This window comes from Mustela erminea, chromosome 13 (genome assembly GCF_009829155.1).
Source record: "Mustela erminea isolate mMusErm1 chromosome 13, mMusErm1.Pri, whole genome shotgun sequence".
NCBI lineage: Eukaryota > Metazoa > Chordata > Mammalia > Carnivora > Mustelidae > Mustela > Mustela erminea.
The window spans coordinates 68108280-68130859 of NC_045626.1; the positions used below are offsets into that span (position 1 = coordinate 68108280).

General features: G+C 38.6%; 1 protein-coding gene across 1 annotated transcript in view; it reads right to left on the bottom strand.

Moving 5' to 3' along the window:
• Positions 1-116: 116 nt before the first annotated feature.
• SLC5A1 (solute carrier family 5 member 1) overlaps positions 117-22580 on the bottom strand; it is an 86663-nt gene continuing 64199 nt past the window's right edge. The window contains exon 15 of the mRNA XM_032311020.1: positions 117-2257. Coding sequence (XP_032166911.1) covers positions 2040-2257 — 218 coding nt within the window. The 3' untranslated portion in view covers positions 117-2039. The remainder of the gene's footprint in view (positions 2258-22580) is intronic.

The window sequence follows — 22580 nt, forward strand, 5'->3', positions numbered from 1 at the left end:
TACCTTTTATTCAATTTGCCAGACTCCATTCTCACCTTTTTTTGGCTCCTATTTCCTAATCCACATCTTTTGCCAACTAAGTATTTAGAATATCTAGAAAACAGGAAACCCGGATGTTACATTTTTAATGTTTTTTATTAGTATTAAAGTAATGCATTTTAATTTATGGGACTAAATGAAGCTTAATATAACATCTGTTTTGCATCTTTCAGGTATGTATCTTTCATACCATTTATAAAGTGATCTAGTCACATCCAGAGGAGGTAGGTAGATGCTATAAGCACCAAGGTCCCCATTTTTCAAAGAGAAAAATACACAGTTGAGGTAAAATAATTTACCACAATATACACATGAATCATTGGCAATGCCAGAAACTTAATCCAGGACAATCTACTTTGTGCTCATTTCATCCACCTGCTTTCAATCCTTTCCCTTTATCTTCTCAAAGCTCAAAAATACCGCAAACTTCACATGAAACTGAGTCTGCTGAGTAATGCCAGCCACATGAAATTCTCCATGTTTGCCTCCTCTGTGCCTCACTTAAGGGCAATATGGAGGGTGTATCAAATAGTGTCCTACCTTCTAAAAGAACAAGCCATCCCTTTGTCTGTTGAACCATTTATATGCCTAGAAAGCACTCTCAGCAACACAGAATCTCATATTCCAGCTCTTTCCTAAACTAGCTTGAAGTAGGTCAATACTAATGTAAATTTTTCTTAATTTCAATGTTTATATTACAACATAATTGAGATTTCATAGGTGGGACTAAAAGAATTTAATTAATTAATTAATTACAATTATATTTTAAAACGTCTCCCTAGGTTGAACAAATATACTTCTGTCAACTGAAAGTGTTCAATGTTACCACTCAGAACAGAGACCACCTACCCTAACTTTGGTCAATAGATGATCACCACTTAAGATACCCAAAAAGGAAAGGCTGTGGTCACATGAACTCATGGAGAGGAGGATCTTGGGTAATTGGTACCATGTTACAGGAGAATGTGGCTGCTTTGAGAAGACAGATGCCCTAAGAGGTACATTTGTTCTATTATGTGAGATAGATCAGTAAGCTCATTTGTCAACATCCACGCTGTGGGGAAGAGTGGCCTCTAGAAAATGCCTTCCAATTGATGAAAGTCATCAGATTTTGTACTGGGTACTTTGTGCAGACACACACACACACACACACACATACACACATAGATCAACCAAGGGCCAGGCTTACATAAAAATAAAGCAAGTATTTATAAGTAACTGCCCAAATCATTCCTTTGGTCCATAAGCATTGCTGAGTGCCCAAGACATTCTAGACAAAGCAAATGACAAGTGAAATCGCAAACATAAAGAACTCACAACAGACATTTTAAAGAAAGCCAGAAAATCCCCTTGACTCAAGATTATCCACTTTCCATACTGGCCTAAGGCTGGTGCCTGGGTTCCTCCATTTGGGGTAAGTCCTGCCATCCTCAAGCTTTCCCTTCAAAGAGCAAAGCATCCAGGACAGGGACCCTATCAAGTTCCCATCTTCAGCTTCAATGCATTTCGTCTGTTTATCAGATTGATTTTTCTTGTGCCAGGAAAAACTTGGCAAGGATATGAGAGGGTAAATATTTTTCTTAAGAAAAGATGGTCATGAAGGGAAAAGAGCATGAGCCAGGGAGATCACAATCTTAAAATAATATTCAATAATCACAAACAACACTGACATTCTGAATCTACCTGAGAAAAACTTGCATCACACATGGCAGGGTTTCTTTCTTGGTGCTCATTTTCCTGGACATGACTGAATTGGGCTTTCCTTCTGCTGCTCTAATATGAACAGCTGATGATACCACACTGGCCTCAAAAACTTAAGTTAACAGCAAATTAATGATTTTCTTTAGTTAGCCCAGTAATTACAGCTGTACACACTTATCAACAAGGCAAAATTTACAACTGACTGTTTTATCACCAGCTTAACACCACAGAATAGACCTAAAGGAGGCAGAGTAAAAAGTCTGGCCTTCCTGAATACAACCTGCCACAGAAGGCAAGGCTCAGGCAAAAAATGCATGGCAGAAAACAGCCACAGACAGCAAGATGATGCCATTGATGTTCACTACTGTTCGCCACAAAGGCTTCTCAGAGGTGTCTGTCATCTTTAGCTTCATAGCTTCCTCCTCTTCCTTTGTCATCTTGGGGCCCTTCTGCTGGTCCAAGCCACAAAATAGGTCATAGGCCCGCCTGAAGCATCCTTTTTTCTCCTCAGGAACTTCTGTGTCAGGGAAAAGGTAAAGAAAAGATGGTTAGATGCAGAAGAAGGAGGTACAAGGAAAGGTTCAGGAAAGACACCACAAAAGGGAAACATCTGCAGTCTTCAGATATTTCCCAATTTTCTTATTTGCAAGGATGGAAATGGTACAAAATATTTGAATGAACTTAATTATAAGACGATGGTAATAGATGGATTCTATATCTTTATGATCAACTAAATTAAGCCTATATCTACCAGACCAATGCAAATACATTTTGATTTTTAAAAAGTCAGAATCAACCAGGCAATAATAGTCTATGAGAAGAAATGTTAACAATGGGCTGGGAAACTATGACATAGAACAACATGGAAAATCTACCTCTGAATCACATAAAAATATCTGTTTACCACATCATTGGAAAGCAGTGAGACTTGCATGACTCAGGAGCATATTAAGCTACACCTGAAAGTTCCAAATCTTTACAACAGATCCAGCCATGTGGTAATGATTGATCTGAATACTCCCTGATACAGGCTAGCAACAATGAACACTTCCAGAGCTTAAGATCTGATGTTGCATAACAATATTGCTGAATCAAACCACCTAACTGGTCCTGCCATTCGAAGTGGGTGCCCACCAAGGGAACTTATGCTCTACTCTGAGCCAAGGTGTGGTATTAATAGAATCCCAGGTCTACAGCTCACTAGATATGAAATCAAGCCCACTGTGTTTTCAACACTGTAGTCAGAGATGACTGATCTATACTCTCCCATTTTTAAGAGTCACAGACTTTTAGAATTGCAAATAACCTTAGTAATTAAGCACATACATATACCAGAATCAAAACTCATGTTTATGGTTTTGCTAATTCACCTGTCTTATTTTCAAGTTCAGTTAAAATGTGGATAAATAATACCTTCTTCATTATAAGATTTTATGAGAGAATGCCCAGTGTGTAATAGATGTCAAGAAGTAATAGTGTCCTATTCTCTTTTCTCCCATGCACATAAAAAAAGAGAGGTAAGTCTCCATGTACCCCTCCACTTTGGCCATCCCACCAAAATAGAATCATGGAGAAGGAATAACAATAGTTGGACTCACTGACCAGCCCAAGGGAGAAATGAGTGGTTATCTGAGTGGCCTTGAGAAAGTCTTTATATATCATTTTCCCCATCTGTAAAGTTGAAAGAATTATATTTGTGTTATCTACCTTACAAGTAAGATATGGTGCTTAAATTAATCACTAGAGTAAGGTGTTCATAATTAAAATATGACATGATCATATCATAATCAATCATGATGACAATGACAGTGATGATAACAATATGGGGTTGAAGATACAGCGTCATGCTCCTGTTTCTCAGATAATGGAGATGGTGACAACCATTATCTATAAAAGCCTTCAAGAGATCTTAATTTATTTTACTTTAATGAGCCAGGGCCTTCCATCTGTTTTCACCATGAATTGACCAAGAAACAACAGAATTCAAGTGTTGCCATGAACCTCAGAAGTCACTAAGCCAATTTTCTAGCCAGTGGGAATCTCCTTTACGGAATCTCTGATAGATGTACACTTGCTGCTCACCCTTTTCAAATCAACTCAGAAAATTCTTCCTTAGTAGCAATCATAATGGTAATAATTATAGTCAATTCTTATAAAGAAGCATTATCTCTTTCAATATTCCCAACAGTACTATAAGGTATAGGCTATCATTTAGAATGCTTTTATATTAAGAACCTAAGCTTTAGGAAAAAATGGAATCACTTGCACAAGGAGTGAGTAGAGAAGTGAGGATTCAATCCCAGTTCTTCTTGAATCCCAGTCCCACACTATGTGTTTGCACTATCCTGCCTCCTCACATTGAGTTAAGATTGGATGACTTCCAGTCTGGTGAACAGAGGACATTGAACTACAAAGCACAACAGGACCTCTTCTTCATAACGTCACTACTTTCAAGAGCAGGAGACATAGCTGATTTTCCAATACATAAAAACAGACACAGAGAATTAGACAAAATGAGGAGACAAAGGAATATGTCCCAAATGAAAGAGCAGGACAACACCACAGCAAGAGACCTAAGCAAAATGAAGATAAGTAATATGCCTGATAGAGAATTTAAAGTAATGGTCATAAAAATACTCATTAGACTTGAGAAAGAGTGGAGGTCCTCAGTGAGACCCTTAACAAAGACACAGAAAACAAAAAAGAACCAATCATAGATGAAGGACTCAATAGCTGAAATTAAAAATACACTAGAGGGAATGAATAGTAGACTAGAAGAAGCAGAACAGACCAGTGACCAGGAGGACAGAGTAATGGAAAGCAATCAAACTGAAAAAGAGCAAGAAAAATAATAATAATAGTAATGAGTAATAATAACAATAAATAAAAATATGCTTAGGGAAATCAGTGACACCATCAAGTGTAATAACATTTGCATTATAAAGATCCCAGAATGAAAAGAAAGAAAAAAGGGGCCAGAAATTTTATTTGAAGAAAAAATGGCTGAAAAATTCCTGAATCTGAGGAAGGAAGCAGAAATCCAGACCCAAGAGACACTGTGAACCTCCAACAAAATCAACCCAAGGAGGTCCACACCAAGACACATAGTAATAAAAATGGCAAAATGTAGAGGAGTTGAGATGGTGGAGGAGTAAGGGGACCCTGTTTGCCTTGTTCCTCAGATACAACCAGATAGTACAACCAGATAGTTATCAAATCATTCTGAACACTCGAGAAATCAGAGATTTGAGAAAACAAATGCTTCAAGTCTACCAGTGAACCACAGTTTGGAAGACAGGAGGTGTGGAGACTTGAATCTGGTGTGATATAGCTGAGGATATAGCACAGAGGAGGGACCCTGCTTAAGGAGGCTACCAAAAGCATTATAAGCAACAAAACTTTTAGAAATCTTCTATGGTGGGGGATGTGCCTGGCTTAAAGGTGCTCAGGTGGTGAAGCAGGGCAGAATCCTAGGTGTGACAGTGAGGTCAGAGGATCCCTGGGGTCTTAAGAAAAACAGGTGGTTCCTGTGTGGCTTACTTCCCTGGCATAGGAGTGGGGAAGCCGGCTGAGAACAACTCTAGGTGCTGGCTTTCTGCTATGTTGTCATAAACTATGAACCACTGAATGGTCATGTAACCACATTCTTGGGAGGGGTTGAGCAAAAGGCAGAAGTCTCATGAGATTCCCCCATTCCCCTGGAAGGAACAGTGTGGGTCCACACTGCCTGAGTCCATAAAATTTGGAGTTTTGAAACTCATTCATATGCTTAAGATTAAAAAAAAAAAAAAATGCTTGGTCACAGACCAGGTGAACACAGAGTTCTGACAGAAACCAGGAAGACAAGGTGAGTTGGTTGCTTTTCTGTGAGGGCTCACTGAAGAGGGCAGGTGCAAATTTTCAGCTCCAGGGTTAGAGAAGAGGACACAGGCATATTCATCCCACCTATCAGTGCTGAAAGCCTTCAGGGAACAAAACAGCACCAGCTAGTAGAGTCTGGAACCACTTACTCCGGGCTCTGCCTCTGCTCACTACAGCCTCTTTTCCACTAGGGAAGTCCACCTGAGAATTCAGGCAACAGACCACTCCCACAAACAACTCACTCTCACCAAGTTTACTGATCATTGAGGGCTGCATGAGGGCTGCAAAGCTTCAGCTCTTGGGGAAAATAGTATATAGCATTCTTTGTATTCTTATTTTTTGGTCTTCTTAGTATTATTTTTTGGTTATTTTCTCTTTTCAGTTCTTTTTTATTCTTAATTTTTATATATACTTTATATTTTTAAAATTTTTTTCTTACATTGTATTGTGTGTGTGTGTGTGTGTGTGTGTGTGTTTCTTTCTTATTTGAGACCTAATTTCTTTTAACAAGCAGACCAAAACACACCCAGAATCCCAGAATCTAGTGGAGTGTTGTTGTTGTTGTTCTACTGCTGCTTACTATTGTTTTGGTTGTTTTCTTTTTCTTCCTTTCTTTTCTGGACAAAATGATAAAATGGAGAAAAATCACCCCAAAAGAGAGAAGAGGAGGGAGTACTCACTGTCAGAGATTTAATCAATACATATATAAGTAACATATATAAGTAAATTCTGAACTAGAATTTAAAACAATGATTATAAAAATATTGACTGGGCTTGAAAAAGGCATAAAAGACACTAGAGAATCCCTTATTGTAGAGATCAAGAGAACTAAAATCTAGTCAGGCCAAAATTTAAAATGCTATTACCAAGATGCAGTCCGAAGTGGAAGCCATAAAAATGAAGATGAAAGAAGCAGAAGAGAGAATCAGTGATACAGAAGATAAAATGATGGAAAATAATGAAGCTGAAAAGAAGAGGGTAAGAAACCTACTGGAGCACAAAGGCAGGCTGAGGGAACTCAACGATTCCATAAAGTGAAATATTATTCATACTATAGGAGTCCCAGAAGATAAGGGGCAGAGGAAAGGGGCAGAAGGTTTATTTGAACAAACTACAGCTGAAAACTTTCTTAATCTGGGGAAAGAAAGAGGCATTCAAGTCCAGGAGGCACAGAGATCACCCCCAAAATCAACAAAAATATATCAACACCTCAACATATTATAGTCAAGTTTGCAAATTACAAAGATAAAGAGAATATCCTGAAAGAAGCTCAGGACAAAAGGTCCTTAACCTACAAGGGAAGGTACATAAGGTTGACAGCATTTGTGTCCATAGAGATCTGGCAGGCCAAGAAGGACTGGCATGACATATCCAGCGTGCTAAATGGGAAAAATACACAGCCAAGAATATTTTATCCAGCAAGACTGTCATTCAGAATAGATATAAAGAGTTAAAGTTAGAGATAAAGAGTTTCCAGGACAAACAAAACTGAAGGAAGCCTGCAAGCCAGGCTTGGCTAAAGCCAATCCTGCAAGAAATACTAAAGGTGGTCTTTTGAGCAAAGAGAACTATTAGGACTTCATCTGGATGAAAATCTTTTGCACAGCAAAGGAAACAGTGAAAAAAACTAAAAGGTAACCCAGAGAATGGGAGAAGATATTTGCAAGTGATTTATCAGATTAAGAATTGGTATCTAGGGGGGCGCCTGGGTGGTTCAGTGGGTTAAAGCCTCCGCCTTCAGCTCAGGTCATGATCCCAGGGTCCTGGGATCGAGACCCGCATCAGGCTCTCGGCTCGGCGGGGAGCCTGCTTCCTCCTCTCTCTCTGCCTGACTCTCTGCCTAGTTGTGATTTCTCTCTGTCAAATAAATAAAATATTTAAAAAAAAAAAAAGAATTGGTATTTAGGGGCGCCTGGGTGGCTCAGTGGGTTAAAGCCTCTGTCTTCGGCTCAGGTCATGGGCCCGGAGTCCTGGAATCGAGCCCTACATCAGGCTCTGCAGGTAGCCTGCTTCCTCCTCTCTCTCTGCCTGCCTCTCTGCCTACTTGTGATCTCTGTCAAATAAATAAATAAATTTTTTTTTAAAAAAAAGAATTGGTATCTAAAATCTATAAATTACTTAACAAACTCAACACCCCTCCCCTGCAAAAAAATCCAGTCAAGAAATGGGCAGAAGACATGAACAGACATTTCTCCAAAGACATACAAATCATAAGAGACTCTTAATCATGGGAAACAAACTGAGGGTTGCTGAAGAGGAGGTGGGGGGGCAGATGGGGAAACTAGGTAATGATATAATGAGCACTGAGTGTTATATGTAAATGATACTAAATTATACCCCTGAAACTAATAATACATAGGAATACATGTGTGTTAACTAAATTGAATTTAAACAAAAAATTTAAAAATAAATAATTGACTTTCTCTGCTTGACTTATTTCACTCAACATAATCTTCTCCAATCCTGTCCATGTTCATATAAAGTTGAATATTCATCCTTTCTGATAGAAGCATAATATTCCCTTGTATATATGAACCATATCCTCTTTATCCATTCGTCTGTTGAAGGGCATCTTGGCTCTTTCCACAGTTTGGTGAAAGACTGTGTACTCTGAGAAACAAACTGAGGGTTTTGGAAGGATGGGCGTGGAGTGATGGGTAAGCCTGGTGGTGGGTATTAAGAAGCACACGTATTGCATGGAGCACTGGGTGTGGTGCATAATCAATGAATCTTGGACACTGAAAAAATAAAATTAAATCTAAAAAATAAATAAATACAATTGAAAATAAAAAATAAATAAATAAAATGGCAAAAAGTAGAGGTAAAGAGAGAATTTTTTTTAATTTAATTTTATTTTTTCAGTGTTCCAAGATTCATTGTTTATATACCACATCCAGTGCTCCATGCAATACATGCCCTCCTTAGTACCTAGCATCAGGCTCACCTAACGCCCCAAACCCCTCCTCTCCAAACCCTCAGTTTGTTTCTCAGAGTCCATGGTCAAGAGATAATTTTTAAAGCAGCAAAATAATAATAATAGTAATAATGAATAAAACAAAACAGCTATGTACAAGGGAAACCCCATAAGGCTATCAGCTAATTTTTCAGCAGAAACTTTCAGGCTGAAAGGGAGTGACATGATATACCCAATGCTGAGAGGGAAAAAAAAAAACTTACAGATAAGACTATTCTATTCAGCAAGACCATCATTCAGAATTGATAAAGGGTTTCCCAGATAATCAAAAATTAAAGGAATTCATGACCACAAAACCAGAAATGTTAAAGGGCACTCTTTGAGTGGAAAAGAAAGTAGGAGTAAGAAAAATAAGAAACGCAAAAAACAATAAAAATAAGTATATTTATAAAAATCAGTCAAGAGATTCACAAAATAAAAGGATATGACACCATATACTTGAAAAATGGTAGAGAGGAATAAAGACTGGGTTCAAGTTTAAGCAACCATTATTTAATGTAGACTGTATAGGCATAAAATGTAATATACAAACCTAACGGTAACCACGAATCGAAAACCAGTAATAGGTATGCAAAAAATAAAGAAAAAGGATAGAGTCAAGATGGTGGAGAAGTAGCAGGCTGAGACTACTTCAGCTAGCTGGAGATCAGCTAGATAGCTTATCTAAAGATTGCAAACACCTGAAAATCCATCGGCAGATGGAAGAGAAGAAGAACAGCAATTCTGGAAACAGAAAAACAACCACTTTCTGAAAGGTAGGACCAGCGGAGAAGTGAATCCAAAGCGACGGGAAGATAGACCCCGGGGGGAGGGGCCGGATCCCGGCAAGCGGCAGAGCAACGGCGCACAAAATCAGGACTTTTAAAAGTCTGTTCCGCTGAGGGACATCGCTCCAGAGGCTAAACCGGGGTGAAGCCCACGCGGGGTCAGCGTGGCCTCAGGTCCCGCAGGGTCACAGAAGGATCTGGGGTGTCTGAGTGTCGAAGAGCTTGCGAGTATTGGAACGGGAAAGCCGACTACAGAGACAGAGCGGACAGTAAGCTCGCAGCTCGGGGTGACCTTGAACCGGTCGCAGGCTCGGTGAGCTCAGAGCGCGGCCGGAGGTCAGGCAGACGGGAGTAACTGGGCGCTGTTCTCTGAGGGCACACTGAGGAGTGAGGCCCTGGGCTTTCGGTTCCTCCGGGGTGGAGACCAGGAGGCCGCCATTTGTATTCCCGTCCTCCGGAACTCTACGGAAAGCGCTCAGGGAACAAAAGCTCCTGAAAGCAAACCCGAGCGGATTACTCACCCCGGCCCCTGGTAAGGGCGGTGCAATTCCGCCTGGGGCAAAGACACTTGAGAATCACTACAACAGGCCTCTCCCCCAGAAGATCAACAAGAAATCCAGCCGAGACCAAGTTCACCTACCAAGGAGTGCGGTTTCAATACCAAGGAGAGCAGCAGAATTCCAGAGGAGGAGAAAGCAAAGCACGGAACTCATGGCTTTTTCCTTGTGATTTTTTTTTAGTCTTGCAGTTAATTTAATTTTTTTCTTTTTCATTTTTTTTTTTTTTTCTCGCCTTCTGGTAAATTTTTTTTTAACTTTTACCTTTTTCTTTTTTAACGTTTTTTAACTAGTTTATCCAATATATATTTTTTTTCTTTTTTATATTTTTCTTATTTGTTTTTTTTTAATTCTTTTCTTTTCCTTTTTTGTCTTTTTTCTTTTTTTTTCTTTCTTCCTTTTTGAACCTCTTTTTATCCCCTTTCTCACCCCTCACGATTTGGGATCTCTTCTGATTTGGTTAAAGCATATTTTCCTGGGGTTGTTGCCACCCTTTTAGTATTTTACTTGCTCCTTCATATACTCTTATCTGGACAAAATGACAAGACGGAAAAATTCAACACAAAAAAAAGAACAAGAGGCAGTACCGAAGGCTAGGGACCTAATCAATACAGACATTGGTAATATGTCAGATCTAGAGTTCAGAATGACAATTCTCAAGGTTCTAGCCGGGCTCGAAAAAGGCATGGAAGATATTAGAGAAACCCTCTCGAGAGATATAAAAGCCCTTTCTGGAGAAATAAAAGAACTAAAATCTAACCAAGTTGAAATCAAAAAAGCTATTAATGAGGTGCAATCAAAAATGGAGGCTCTCACTGCTAGGATAAATGAGGCAGAAGAAAGAATTAGTGATATAGAAGACCAAATGACAGAGAATAAAGAAGCTGAGCAAAAGAGGGACAAACAGCTACTGGACCACGAGGGGAGAATTCGAGAGATAAGTGACACCATAAGACGAAACAACATTAGAATAATTGGGATTCCAGAAGAAGAAGAAAGAGAGAGGGGAGCAGAAGGTATACTGGAGAGAATTATTGGGGAGAATTTCCCCAATATGGCAAAGGGAACGAGCATCAAAATTCAGGAGGTTCAGAGAACGCCCCTCAAAATCAATAAGAATAGGCCCACACCCCGTCACCTAATAGTAAAATTTACAGGTCTCAGTGACAAAGAGAAAATCCTGAAAGCAGCCCGGGAAAAGAAGTCTGTAACATACAATGGTAAAAATACTAGATTGTCAGCTGACTTATCCACAGAGACCTGGCAGGCCAGAAAGAGCTGGCATTATATTTTCAGAGCACTAAACGAGAAAAACATGCAGCCAAGAATACTATATCCAGCTAGGCTATCATTGAAAATAGAAGGAGAGATTAAAAGCTTCCAGGACAAACAAAAACTGAAAGAATTTGCAAACACCAAACCAGCTCTACAGGAAATATTGAAAGGGGTCCTCTAAGCAAAGAGAGAGCCTACAAGTGGTAGATCAGAAAAGAACAGAGACCATATACAGTAACAGGCACCTTACAGGCAATACAGTGGCACTAAATTCATATCTCTCAATAGTTACCCTGAATGTTAATGGGCTAAATGCCCCTGTCAAAAGACACAGGGTATCAGAATGGATAAAAAAACAAAACCAATCTATATGTTGCCTCCAAGAAACTCATTTTAAGCCCGAAGACACCTCCAGATTTAAAGTGAGGGGGTGGAAAAGAATTTACCATGCTAATGGACATCAGAAGAAAGCAGGAGTGGCAATCCTTATATCAGATCAATTAGATTTTAAGCCAAAGACTATAATAAAAGATGAGGAAGGACACTATATCATACTCAAAGGGTCTGTCCAACAAGAAGATTTAACAATTTTAAATATCTATGCCCCCAACGTGGGAGCAGCCAACTATATAAACCAATTAATAACAAAATCAAAGAAACACATCAACAATAATACAATAATACTAGGGGACTTTAACACTCCCCTCACTGAAATGGACAGATCATCCAAGCAAAAGATCAGCAAGGAAATAAAGGCCTTAAACGACACACTGGACCAGATGGACATCACAGATATATTCAGAACATTTCATCCCAAAGCAACAGAATACACATTCTTCTCTAGTGCACATGGAACATTCTCCAGAATAGATCACATCCTCGGTCCTAAATCAGGACTCAACCGGTATCAAAAGATTGGGATCATTCCCTGCATATTTTCAGACCACAATGCTCTAAAGCTAGAACTCAACCACAAAAGGAAGTTTGAAAAGAACCCAAATACATGGAGACTAAACAGCATCCTTCTAAAGAATGAATGGGTCAACCGGGAAATTAAAGAAGAATTGAAAAAAATCATGGAAACAAATGATAATGAAAATACAACGGTTCAAAATCTGTGGGACACAACAAAGGCAGTCCTGAGAGGAAAATATATAGCGGTACAAGCCTTTCTCAAGAAACAAGAAAGGTCTCAGGTACACAACCTAACCCTACACCTAAAGGAGCTGGAGAAAGAACAAGAAAGAAACCCTAAGCCAAGCAGGAGAAGAGAAATCATAAAGATCAGAGCAGAAATCAATGAAATAGAAACAAAAAAAAACAATAGAACAAATCAACGAAACTAGGAGCTGGTTCTTTGAAAGAATTAATAAAATTGATAAACCCCTGGCCCGACTTCTCAAAAAGAAAAGAGAAAGGACCCAAATAAATAAAATCATGAATGAAAGAGGAGAGATCACAACTAACACCAAAGAAATACAAACTATTATAAGAACATACTATGAGCAACTCTACGCCAATAAATTTGACAATCTGGAAGAAATGGATGCATTCCTAGAAACATATAAACTACCACAACTGAACCAGGAAGAAATAGAAAGCCTGAACAGACCCATAACCAGTAAGGAGATTGAAACAGTCATTAAAAATCTCCAAACAAACAAAAGCCCAGGGCCAGACGGCTTCCCGGGGGAATTCTACCAAACATTTAAAGAAGAACTAATTCCTATTCTCCTGAAACTGTTCCAAAAAATAGAAATGGAAGGAAAACTTCCAAACTCATTTTATGAGGCCAGCATCACCTTGATCCTAAAACCAGACAAGGATCCCACCAAAAAAGAGAGCTATAGACCGATATCCTTGATGAACACAGACGCGAAAATACTCAACAAAATACTAGCCAATAGGATTCAACAGTACATTAAAAAGATTATTCACCACGACCAAGTGGGATTTATTCCAGGGCTGCAAGGTTGGTTCAACATCCGCAAATCAGTCACTGTGATACAACACATCAATAAAAGAAAGAACAAGAACCATATGATACTCTCAATAGATGCTGAAAAAGCATTTGACAAAGTACAGCATCCCTTCCTGATCAAAACTCTTCAAAGTGTAGGGATAGAGGGCACATACCTCAATATCATCAAAGCCATCTATGAAAAACCCACCGCAAATATCATTCTCAATGGAGAAAAACTGAAAGCTTTTCCGCTAAGGTCAGGAACACGGCAGGGATGTCCATTATCACCACTGCTATTCAACATAGTACTAGAGGTCCTAGCCTCAGCAATCAGACAACAAAAGGAAATTAAAGGCATCCAAATCGGCAAAGAAGAAGTCAAATTATCACTCTTCGCAGATGATATGATACTATATGTGGAAAACCCAAAAGACTCCACTCCAAAACTGCTAGAACTTGTACAGGAATTCAGTAAAGTGTCAGGATATAAAATCAATGCACAGAAATCAGTTGCATTTCTCTACACCAACAGCAAGACAGAAGAAAGAGAAATTAAGGAGTCCATCCCATTTACAATTGCACCCAAAACCATAAGATACCTAGGAATAAACCTAACCAAAGAGGCACAGAATCTATACTCAGAAAACTATAAAGTACTCATGAAAGAAATTGAGGAAGACACAAAGAAATGGAAAAATGTTCCATGCTCCTGGATTGGAAGAATAAATATTGTGAAAATGTCTATGCTACCTAAAGCAATCTACACATTTAATGCAATTCCTATCAAAGTACCATCCATCTTTTTCAAAGAAATGGAACAAATAATGCTAAAATTTATATGGAACCAGAAAAGACCTCGAATAGCCAAAGGGATATTGAAAAAGAAAGCCAACGTTGGTGGCATCACAATTCCGGACTTCAAGCTCTATTACAAAGCTGTCGTCATCAAGACAGCATGGTACTGGCACAAAAACAGACACATAGATCAATGGAACAGAATAGAGAGCCCAGAAATAGACCCTCAACTCTATGGTCAACTAATCTTCGACAAAGCAGGAAAGAATGTCCAATGGCAAAAAGACAGCCTCTTCAATAAATGGTGCTGGGAAAATTGGACAGCCACATGCAGAAAAATGAAATTGGACCATTTCCTTACACCACACACAAAAATAGACTCAAAATGGATGAAGGACCTCAATGTGCGAAAGGAATCCATCAAAATCCTTGAGGAGAACACAGGCAGCAACCTCTTTGACCTCAACCGCAGCAACATCTTCCTAGGAACAACGCAAAAGGCAAGGGAAGCAAGGGCAAAAATGAACTATTGGGATTTCATCAAGATCAAAAGCTTTTGCACAGCAAAGGAAACAGTTAACAAAATCAAAAGACAACTGACAGAATGGGAGAAGATATTTGCAAATGACATATCAGATAAAGGACTAGTGTCCAGAATCTATAAAGAACTTAGCAAACTCAACACCCAAAGAACAAATAATCCAATCAAGAAATGGGCAGAGGACATGAACAGACATTTCTGCAAAGAAGACATCCAGATGGCCAACAGACACATGAAAAAGTGCTCCATATCACTCGGCATCAGGGAAATACAAATCAAAACCACAATGAGATATCACCTCACACCAGTCAGAATGGCTAAAATCAACAAGTCAGGAAATGACAGATGCTGGCGAGGATGCGGAGAAAGGGGAACCCTCCTACACTGTTGGTGGGAATGCAAGCTGGTGCAGCCACTCTGGAAAACAGCATGGAGGTTCCTCAAAATGTTGAAAATAGAACTGCCCTATGACCCAGCAATTGCACTATTGGGTATTTACCCTAAGGATACAAACGTAGTGATCCAAAGGGGCACATGCACCCGAATGTTTATAGCAGCAATGTCCACAATAGCCAAACTATGGAAAGAACCTAGATGTCCATCAACAGATGAATGGATCAAGAAGATGTGGTATATATACACAATGGAATACTATGCAGCCATCAAAAGAAATGAAATCTTGCCATTTGCGACAACATGGATGGAACTAGAGCGTATCATGCTTAGCGAAATAAGTCAAGCAGAGAAAGACAACTATCATATGATCTCCTTGATATGAGGAAGTGGTGATGCAACATGGGGGCTTAAGTGGGTAGGAGAAGAATCAATGAAACAAGATGGGATTGGGAGGGAGACAAACCATAAGTGACTTTTAATCTCACAAAACAAACTGAGGGTTGCTGGGGGGAGGGGGTTTGGGAGAAGGGGGTGGGATTATGGACATTGGGGAGGGTATGTGCTTTGGTGAGTGCTGTGAAGTGTGTAAACCTGGTGATTCACAGACCTGTACCCCTGGAGATAGAGTATTATGCCTCCATCAGAAAGGATGAATACCCAACTTTTGTAGCAACATGGACGGGACTGGAAGAGATTATGCTGAGTGAAATAAGTCAAGCAGAGAGAGTCAATTATCATATGGTTTCACTTATTTGTGGAGCATAACAAATAGCATGGAGGACATGGGGACTTAGAGTGGAGAAGGGAGTTGGGGGAAATTGGAAGGGGAGGTGAACCATGAGAGACTATGGACTCTGAAAAACAATCTGAGGGTTTTGAAGGGACGGGGGGTGGGAGGTTGGGGTACCAGGTGGTGGGTATTATAGAGGGCACGGATTGCATGGAGCACGGGGTGTGGTGCAAAAATAATGAATACTGTTATGCTGGAAATAAAATAAATAAATAAATAGATAAATAAATAAATAAATTAATTAATTAAAAAAATAATAATAAATAAAGTGAGGGGGTGGAAAAGAATTTACCATGCTAATGGACATCAGAAGAAAGCAGGAGTGGCAATCCTTATATCAGATCAATTAGATTTTAAGCCAAAGACTATAATAAGAGATGAGGAAGGACACTATATCATACTCAAAGGGTCTGTCCAACAAGAAGATTTAACAATTTTAAATATCTATGCCCCCAACGTGGGAGCAGCCAACTATATAAACCAATTAATAACAAAATCAAAGAAACACATCAACAATAATACAATAATACTAGGGGACTTTAACACTCCCCTCACTGAAATGGACAGATCATCCAAGCAAAAGATCAGCAAGGAAATAAAGGCCTTAAACGACACACTGGACCAGATGGACATCACAGATATATTCAGAACATTTCATCCCAAAGCAATAGAATACACATTCTTCTCTAGTGCACATGGAACATTCTCCAGAATAGATCACATCCTCGGTCCTAAATCAGGACTCAACCGGTATCAAAAGATTGGGATCATTCCCTGCATATTTTCAGACCACAATGCTCTAAAGCTAGAACTCAACCACAAAAGGAAGTTTGAAAAGAACCCAAATACATGGAGACTAAACAGCATCCTTCTAAAGAATGAATAGGTCAACCGGGAAATTAAAGAAGAATTGAAAAAAATCATGGAAACAAATGATAATGAAAATACAACGGTTCAAAATCTGTGGGACACAACAAAGGCAGTCCTGAGAGGAAAATATATAGCGGTACAAGCCTTTCTCAAGAAACAAGAAAGGTCTCAGGTACACAACCTAACCCTACACCTAAAGGAGCTGGAGAAAGAACAAGAAAGAAACCCTAAGCCAAGCAGGAGAAGAGAAATCATAAAGATCAGAGCAGAAATCAATGAAATAGAAACCAAAAAGACAATAGAGCAAATCAACGAAACTAGGAGCTGGTTCTTTGAAAGAATTAATGAAATTGCTAAGCCCCTGGACAGACTTATCAAAAAGAAAAGAGAAAGGACCCAAATAAATAAAATCATGAATGAAAGAGGAGAGATTACAACTAACACCAAAGAAATACAAACTATTATAAGAACATACTATGAGCAACTCTACGCCAACAAATTTGACAATCTGGAAGAAATGGATGCATTCCTAGAAACATATAAACTACCACAACTGAACCAGGAAGAAGTAGAAAGCCTGAACAGACCCATAACCAGTAAGGAGATTGAATCAGTCATTAAAAATCTCCAAGCAAACAAAAGCCCAGGGCCAGACGGCTTCCCGGGGGAATTCTACCAAACATTTAAAGAAGAACTAATTCCTATTCTCCTGGAACAGTTCCAAAAAATAGAAATGGAAGGAAAACTTCCAAACTCATTTTATGAGGCCAGCATCACCTTGATCCCAAAACCAGACAAGGATCCCATCAAAAAAGAGAGCCATAGACCAATATCCTTGATGAACACAGATGCGAAACATCTCGCCAAAATATTAGCCAATAGGATTCAATAGTACATTAAAAGGATTATTCACCACCACCAAGTGGGATTTATTCCAGGGCTGCAAGGTTGGTTCAACATCCGCAAATCAGTCAATGTGATACAACACATCAATAAAAGAAAGAACAAGAACCATATGATACTCTCAATAGATGCTGAAAAAGCATTTGACAAAGTACAGCATCCCTTCCTGATCAAAACTCTTCAAAATGTAGGGATAGAGGGCACATACCTCAATATCATCAAAGCCATCTATGAAAAACCCACCGCAAATATCATTCTCAATGGAGAAAAACTGAAAGCTTTTCCGCTAAGGTCAGGAACACGGCAGGGATGTCCATTATCACCACTGCTATTCAACATAGTACTAGAGGTCCTAGCCTCAGCAATCAGACAACAAAAGGAAATTAAAGGCATCCAAATCGGCAAAGAAGAAGTCAAATTATCACTCTTCGCAGATGATATGATACTATATGTGGAAAACCCAAAAGACTCCACTCCAAAACTGCTAGAACTTGTACAGGAATTCAGTAAAGTGTCAGGATATAAAATCAATGCACAGAAATCAGTTGCATTTCTCTACACCAACAGCAAGACAGAAGAAAGAGAAATTAAGGAGTCCATCCCATTTACAATTGCACCCAAAACCATAAGATACCTAGGAATAAACCTAACCAAAGAGGCACAGAATCTATACTCAGAAAACTATAAAGTACTCATGAAAGAAATTGAGGAAGACACAAAGAAATGGAAAAATGTTCCATGCTCCTGGATTGGAAGAATAAATATTGTGAAAATGTCTATGCTACCTAAAGCAATCTACACATTTAATGCAATTCCTATCAAAGTACCATCCATCTTTTTCAAAGAAATGGAACAAATAATGCTAAAATTTATATGGAACCAGAAAAGACCTCGAATAGCCAAAGGGATATTGAAAAAGAAAGCCAACGTTGGTGGCATCACAATTCCGGACTTCAAGCTCTATTACAAAGCTGTCGTCATCAAGACAGCATGGTACTGGCACAAAAACAGACACATAGATCAATGGAACAGAATAGAGAGCCCAGAAATAGACCCTCAACTCTATGGTCAACTAATCTTCGACAAAGCAGGAAAGAATGTCCAATGGCAAAAAGACAGCCTCTTCAATAAATGGTGCTGGGAAAATTGGACAGCCACATGCAGAAAAATGAAATTGGACCATTTCCTTACACCACACACAAAAATAGACTCAAAATGGATGAAGGACCTCAATGTGCGAAAGGAATCCATCAAAATCCTTGAGGAGAACACAGGCAGCAACCTCTTTGACCTCAACCGCAGCAACATCTTCCTAGGAACAACGCAAAAGGCAAGGGAAGCAAGGGCAAAAATGAACTATTGGGATTTCATCAAGATCAAAAGCTTTTGCACAGCAAAGGAAACAGTTAACAAAATCAAAAGACAACTGACAGAATGGGAGAAGATATTTGCAAATGACATATCAGATAAAGGACTAGTGTCCAGAATCTATAAAGAACTTAGCAAACTCAACACCCAAAGAACAAATAATCCAATCAAGAAATGGGCAGAGGACATGAACAGACATTTCTGCAAAGAAGACATCCAGATGGCCAACAGACACATGAAAAAGTGCTCCATATCACTCGGCATCAGGGAAATACAAATCAAAACCACAATGAGATATCACCTCACACCAGTCAGAATGGCTAAAATCAACAAGTCAGGAAATGACAGATGCTGGCGAGGATGCGGAGAAAGGGGAACCCTCCTACACTGTTGGTGGGAATGCAAGCTGGTGCAGCCACTCTGGAAAACAGCATGGAGGTTCCTCAAAATGTTGAAAATAGAACTGCCCTATGACCCAGCAATTGCACTATTGGGTATTTACCCTAAGGATACAAACGTAGTGATCCAAAGGGGCACATGCACCCGAATGTTTATAGCAGCAATGTCCACAATAGCCAAACTATGGAAAGAACCTAGATGTCCATCAACAGATGAATGGATCAAGAAGATGTGGTATATATACACAATGGAATACTATGCAGCCATCAAAAGAAATGAAATCTTGCCATTTGCGACAACATGGATGGAACTAGAGCGTATCATGCTTAGCGAAATAAGTCAAGCAGAGAAAGACAACTATCATATGATCTCCTTGATATGAGGAAGTGGTGATGCAACATGGGGGCTTAAGTGGGTAGGAGAAGAATCAATGAAACAAGATGGGATTGGGAGGGAGACAAACCATAAGTGACTTTTAATCTCACAAAACAAACTGAGGGTTGCTGGGGGGAGGGGGTTTGGGAGAAGGGGGTGGGATTATGGACATTGGGGAGGGTATGTGCTTTGGTGAGTGCTGTGAAGTGTGTAAACCTGGTGATTCACAGACCTGTACCCCTGGAGATAGAGTATTATGCCTCCATCAGAAAGGATGAATACCCAACTTTTGTAGCAACATGGACGGGACTGGAAGAGATTATGCTGAGTGAAATAAGTCAAGCAGAGAGAGTCAATTATCATATGGTTTCACTTATTTGTGGAGCATAACAAATAGCATGGAGGACATGGGGACTTAGAGTGGAGAAGGGAGTTGGGGGAAATTGGAAGCTGTGAAGTGTGTAAACCTGGTGATTCACAGACCTGTACCCCTGGGGATAAAAATAAATGTTTATAAAAAATAAAAAATTTTAAAAAAAAATAAAGAAAAATAAAGAAAAAGGATTCCAACTATATTGCTAAAGAAAGCCAACAAACCATGAGAGAAGAGAACAAGAGAAGAAAGAAACAGAGAAGAGCTACGAAAACAACCACAAAACAAGTAACAAAATGGAAATAAGTGCATACCTATCAATAATTACTTCGACTGTAAATGGACTAAGTGCTCCAGTCAAAAGACATGGGGTGGCAGAATGGATAAAAAAGCAAGACCCATCTGTAAGCTGCTATAAGAGACTCATTTCAGACTGAAAGACACAGGCAGATCGAAAGTGAAGGGATGGAAAAGATTTAACCACGCAAATGGAAGTGAAAAGAAAGCCAGAGTAGTAGTACTTACATTGGAAAAAAAATGACTTTAAAACAAAGGATATTACAAGACACAAAGAAGGGCACTGTATAATCATAAAGGGAACAATCCAACAAGAGATATAACAATTGCAAATAGTTATGAACCCAACCTGGGAGCACCCAAATACACAAAGCAGCTAAAAACAAACATAAAAGAAGTAATTGGTAATACAATACAATACAATACAATACAATACAATACAATAATAGTAGAGGACTTTAACACCCCACTTACATTAATGGACAGATTACCCAAACAGAAAATCAACAAGGAATTGGTGGCTTTAAATGACACATGGACCAAGTGAATCTAACAGACATATTCAAAACATTTATCCTAAAATAGCAGGATACACACTCTTCTCAAGTGCACATGGAACATTCTCAAGAATAGATTACATATTAAACCACAAAATAAGCCCCAACAACAACAAAAACAACAAAAAAAGTTCATATCATACATCCATTTTAACACAATGCTATGAAACTAGAAATCAACCACAAGAAAAATATCTGGAGAAAAGCACAAAAACATGGAGGTTAAATAACATGCTATAAACAATGAATAGGTCAACCAAGAAATCAAAGGGGAAATAAAAAACTACATGGAGACAGATGAAATTAAAAACACAACAGTCCAAAATCTTTGGGAGGCAGCAAGTGCTGTTCTATGGGGGACGTTTATAGCAATACAGGCCTATCTCAAGAAGCAAGAAAAAATCTCAAATAAGCAACCTAATCTTACACCTAAAAGAGCTAGAAAAAGAAGAACAAACAAAACCCAAAGCCAGTAGAAGGAAGGAAATAATAAAGATTAGATCAGAAATAAACAAAATAGAAACTAAAACACACACACACACACACACACACACACACACACACACACAATAGAACAGATCAATGAAACGAGAGTCAGGTTTGTTGAAACCAAGTTTGCTGAAAAGACCAACAAACTTAACATACCTTAGCCAGACTCATCAAAGAAGAGATAAAGACAGAGAGAGAACTCAAGACTACAAAATCAAAAATGAAAGAGGGAAAAAAACAACCCACACCACAGAAATACAAAGGATTATAAGAGAATATTATGAAAAATTATATGCCAAAAAATTGAACAATCTAAAAGAAATGGATAAACCTCCATAGAAACGTAGAACTCCCAAAACCGAATCAGGGAGAAAAAGTAAACTTGAATAGACCAATTACAAGCAATGAAATTGAATCAGTAATCAAAAAAACTCCCAAAAAACAAAAGTCAAGGACCAAGAGCTTCACAGGTAAGTTTTACCAAACATTTTTAAAAAGAGTCAATACCCAGTCTTCTCAAACTGTTCCAAAAAACAAAAGAGGAAATAAAGCTTTCAAACTCATTGTATGAGACCAGTATCATCCTGACACCGAAACCAGATAACAATACCACAAAAAAGGAGAACTGCAGGTCAATAATGCTTATGAACATAGATGAAAATATCTTCAACAAAATATTAGCAAACCAAATCCAGTAATACATTTTAAAAAAAATCATTACCATGATTAAGTGGAATTTATTCCTAGGATGCAAGGGTGGTTCATTTATCACAAATCAATCAACATAGTACAACACATCAATAAGAAAAAGAACAAAAACCATATGATCATTTCAAAGAAACAGAGAAAACATTTGGCAAAGTGCAACATCCATTTATGATTAAACCCTCAACAAGGCAAGTTTAGGGGGAACATATCAATGTAATAAAGGCCATATATGAAAAACCTACAGGTATTACAGTCTAGAGAAAAATTGAGAGCCTTTCTTTTAAGGTCAGGAAAAAGACAAAGATGCTCACTCTTACCACTTTTATTCAACATAGTATTGAAAGTCCTAGCCACAGCAATTAAACAATTAAAAGATATAAAAAGCATCTAATTGGTAAGGAAGAACTTAAACTTTCACTATGTGCAGATGACATGGTACTATATGTAGAAAATCCTAAGGACTCCACCAAAAAACTACTAGAACTAATAAATGAGTTCAGTAAAGTTGTAGATACAAAATCAATATACAGAAATCTATTGCATTTCTATATACTAAAAATGAAGTAGCAAAAAGAGAAATCA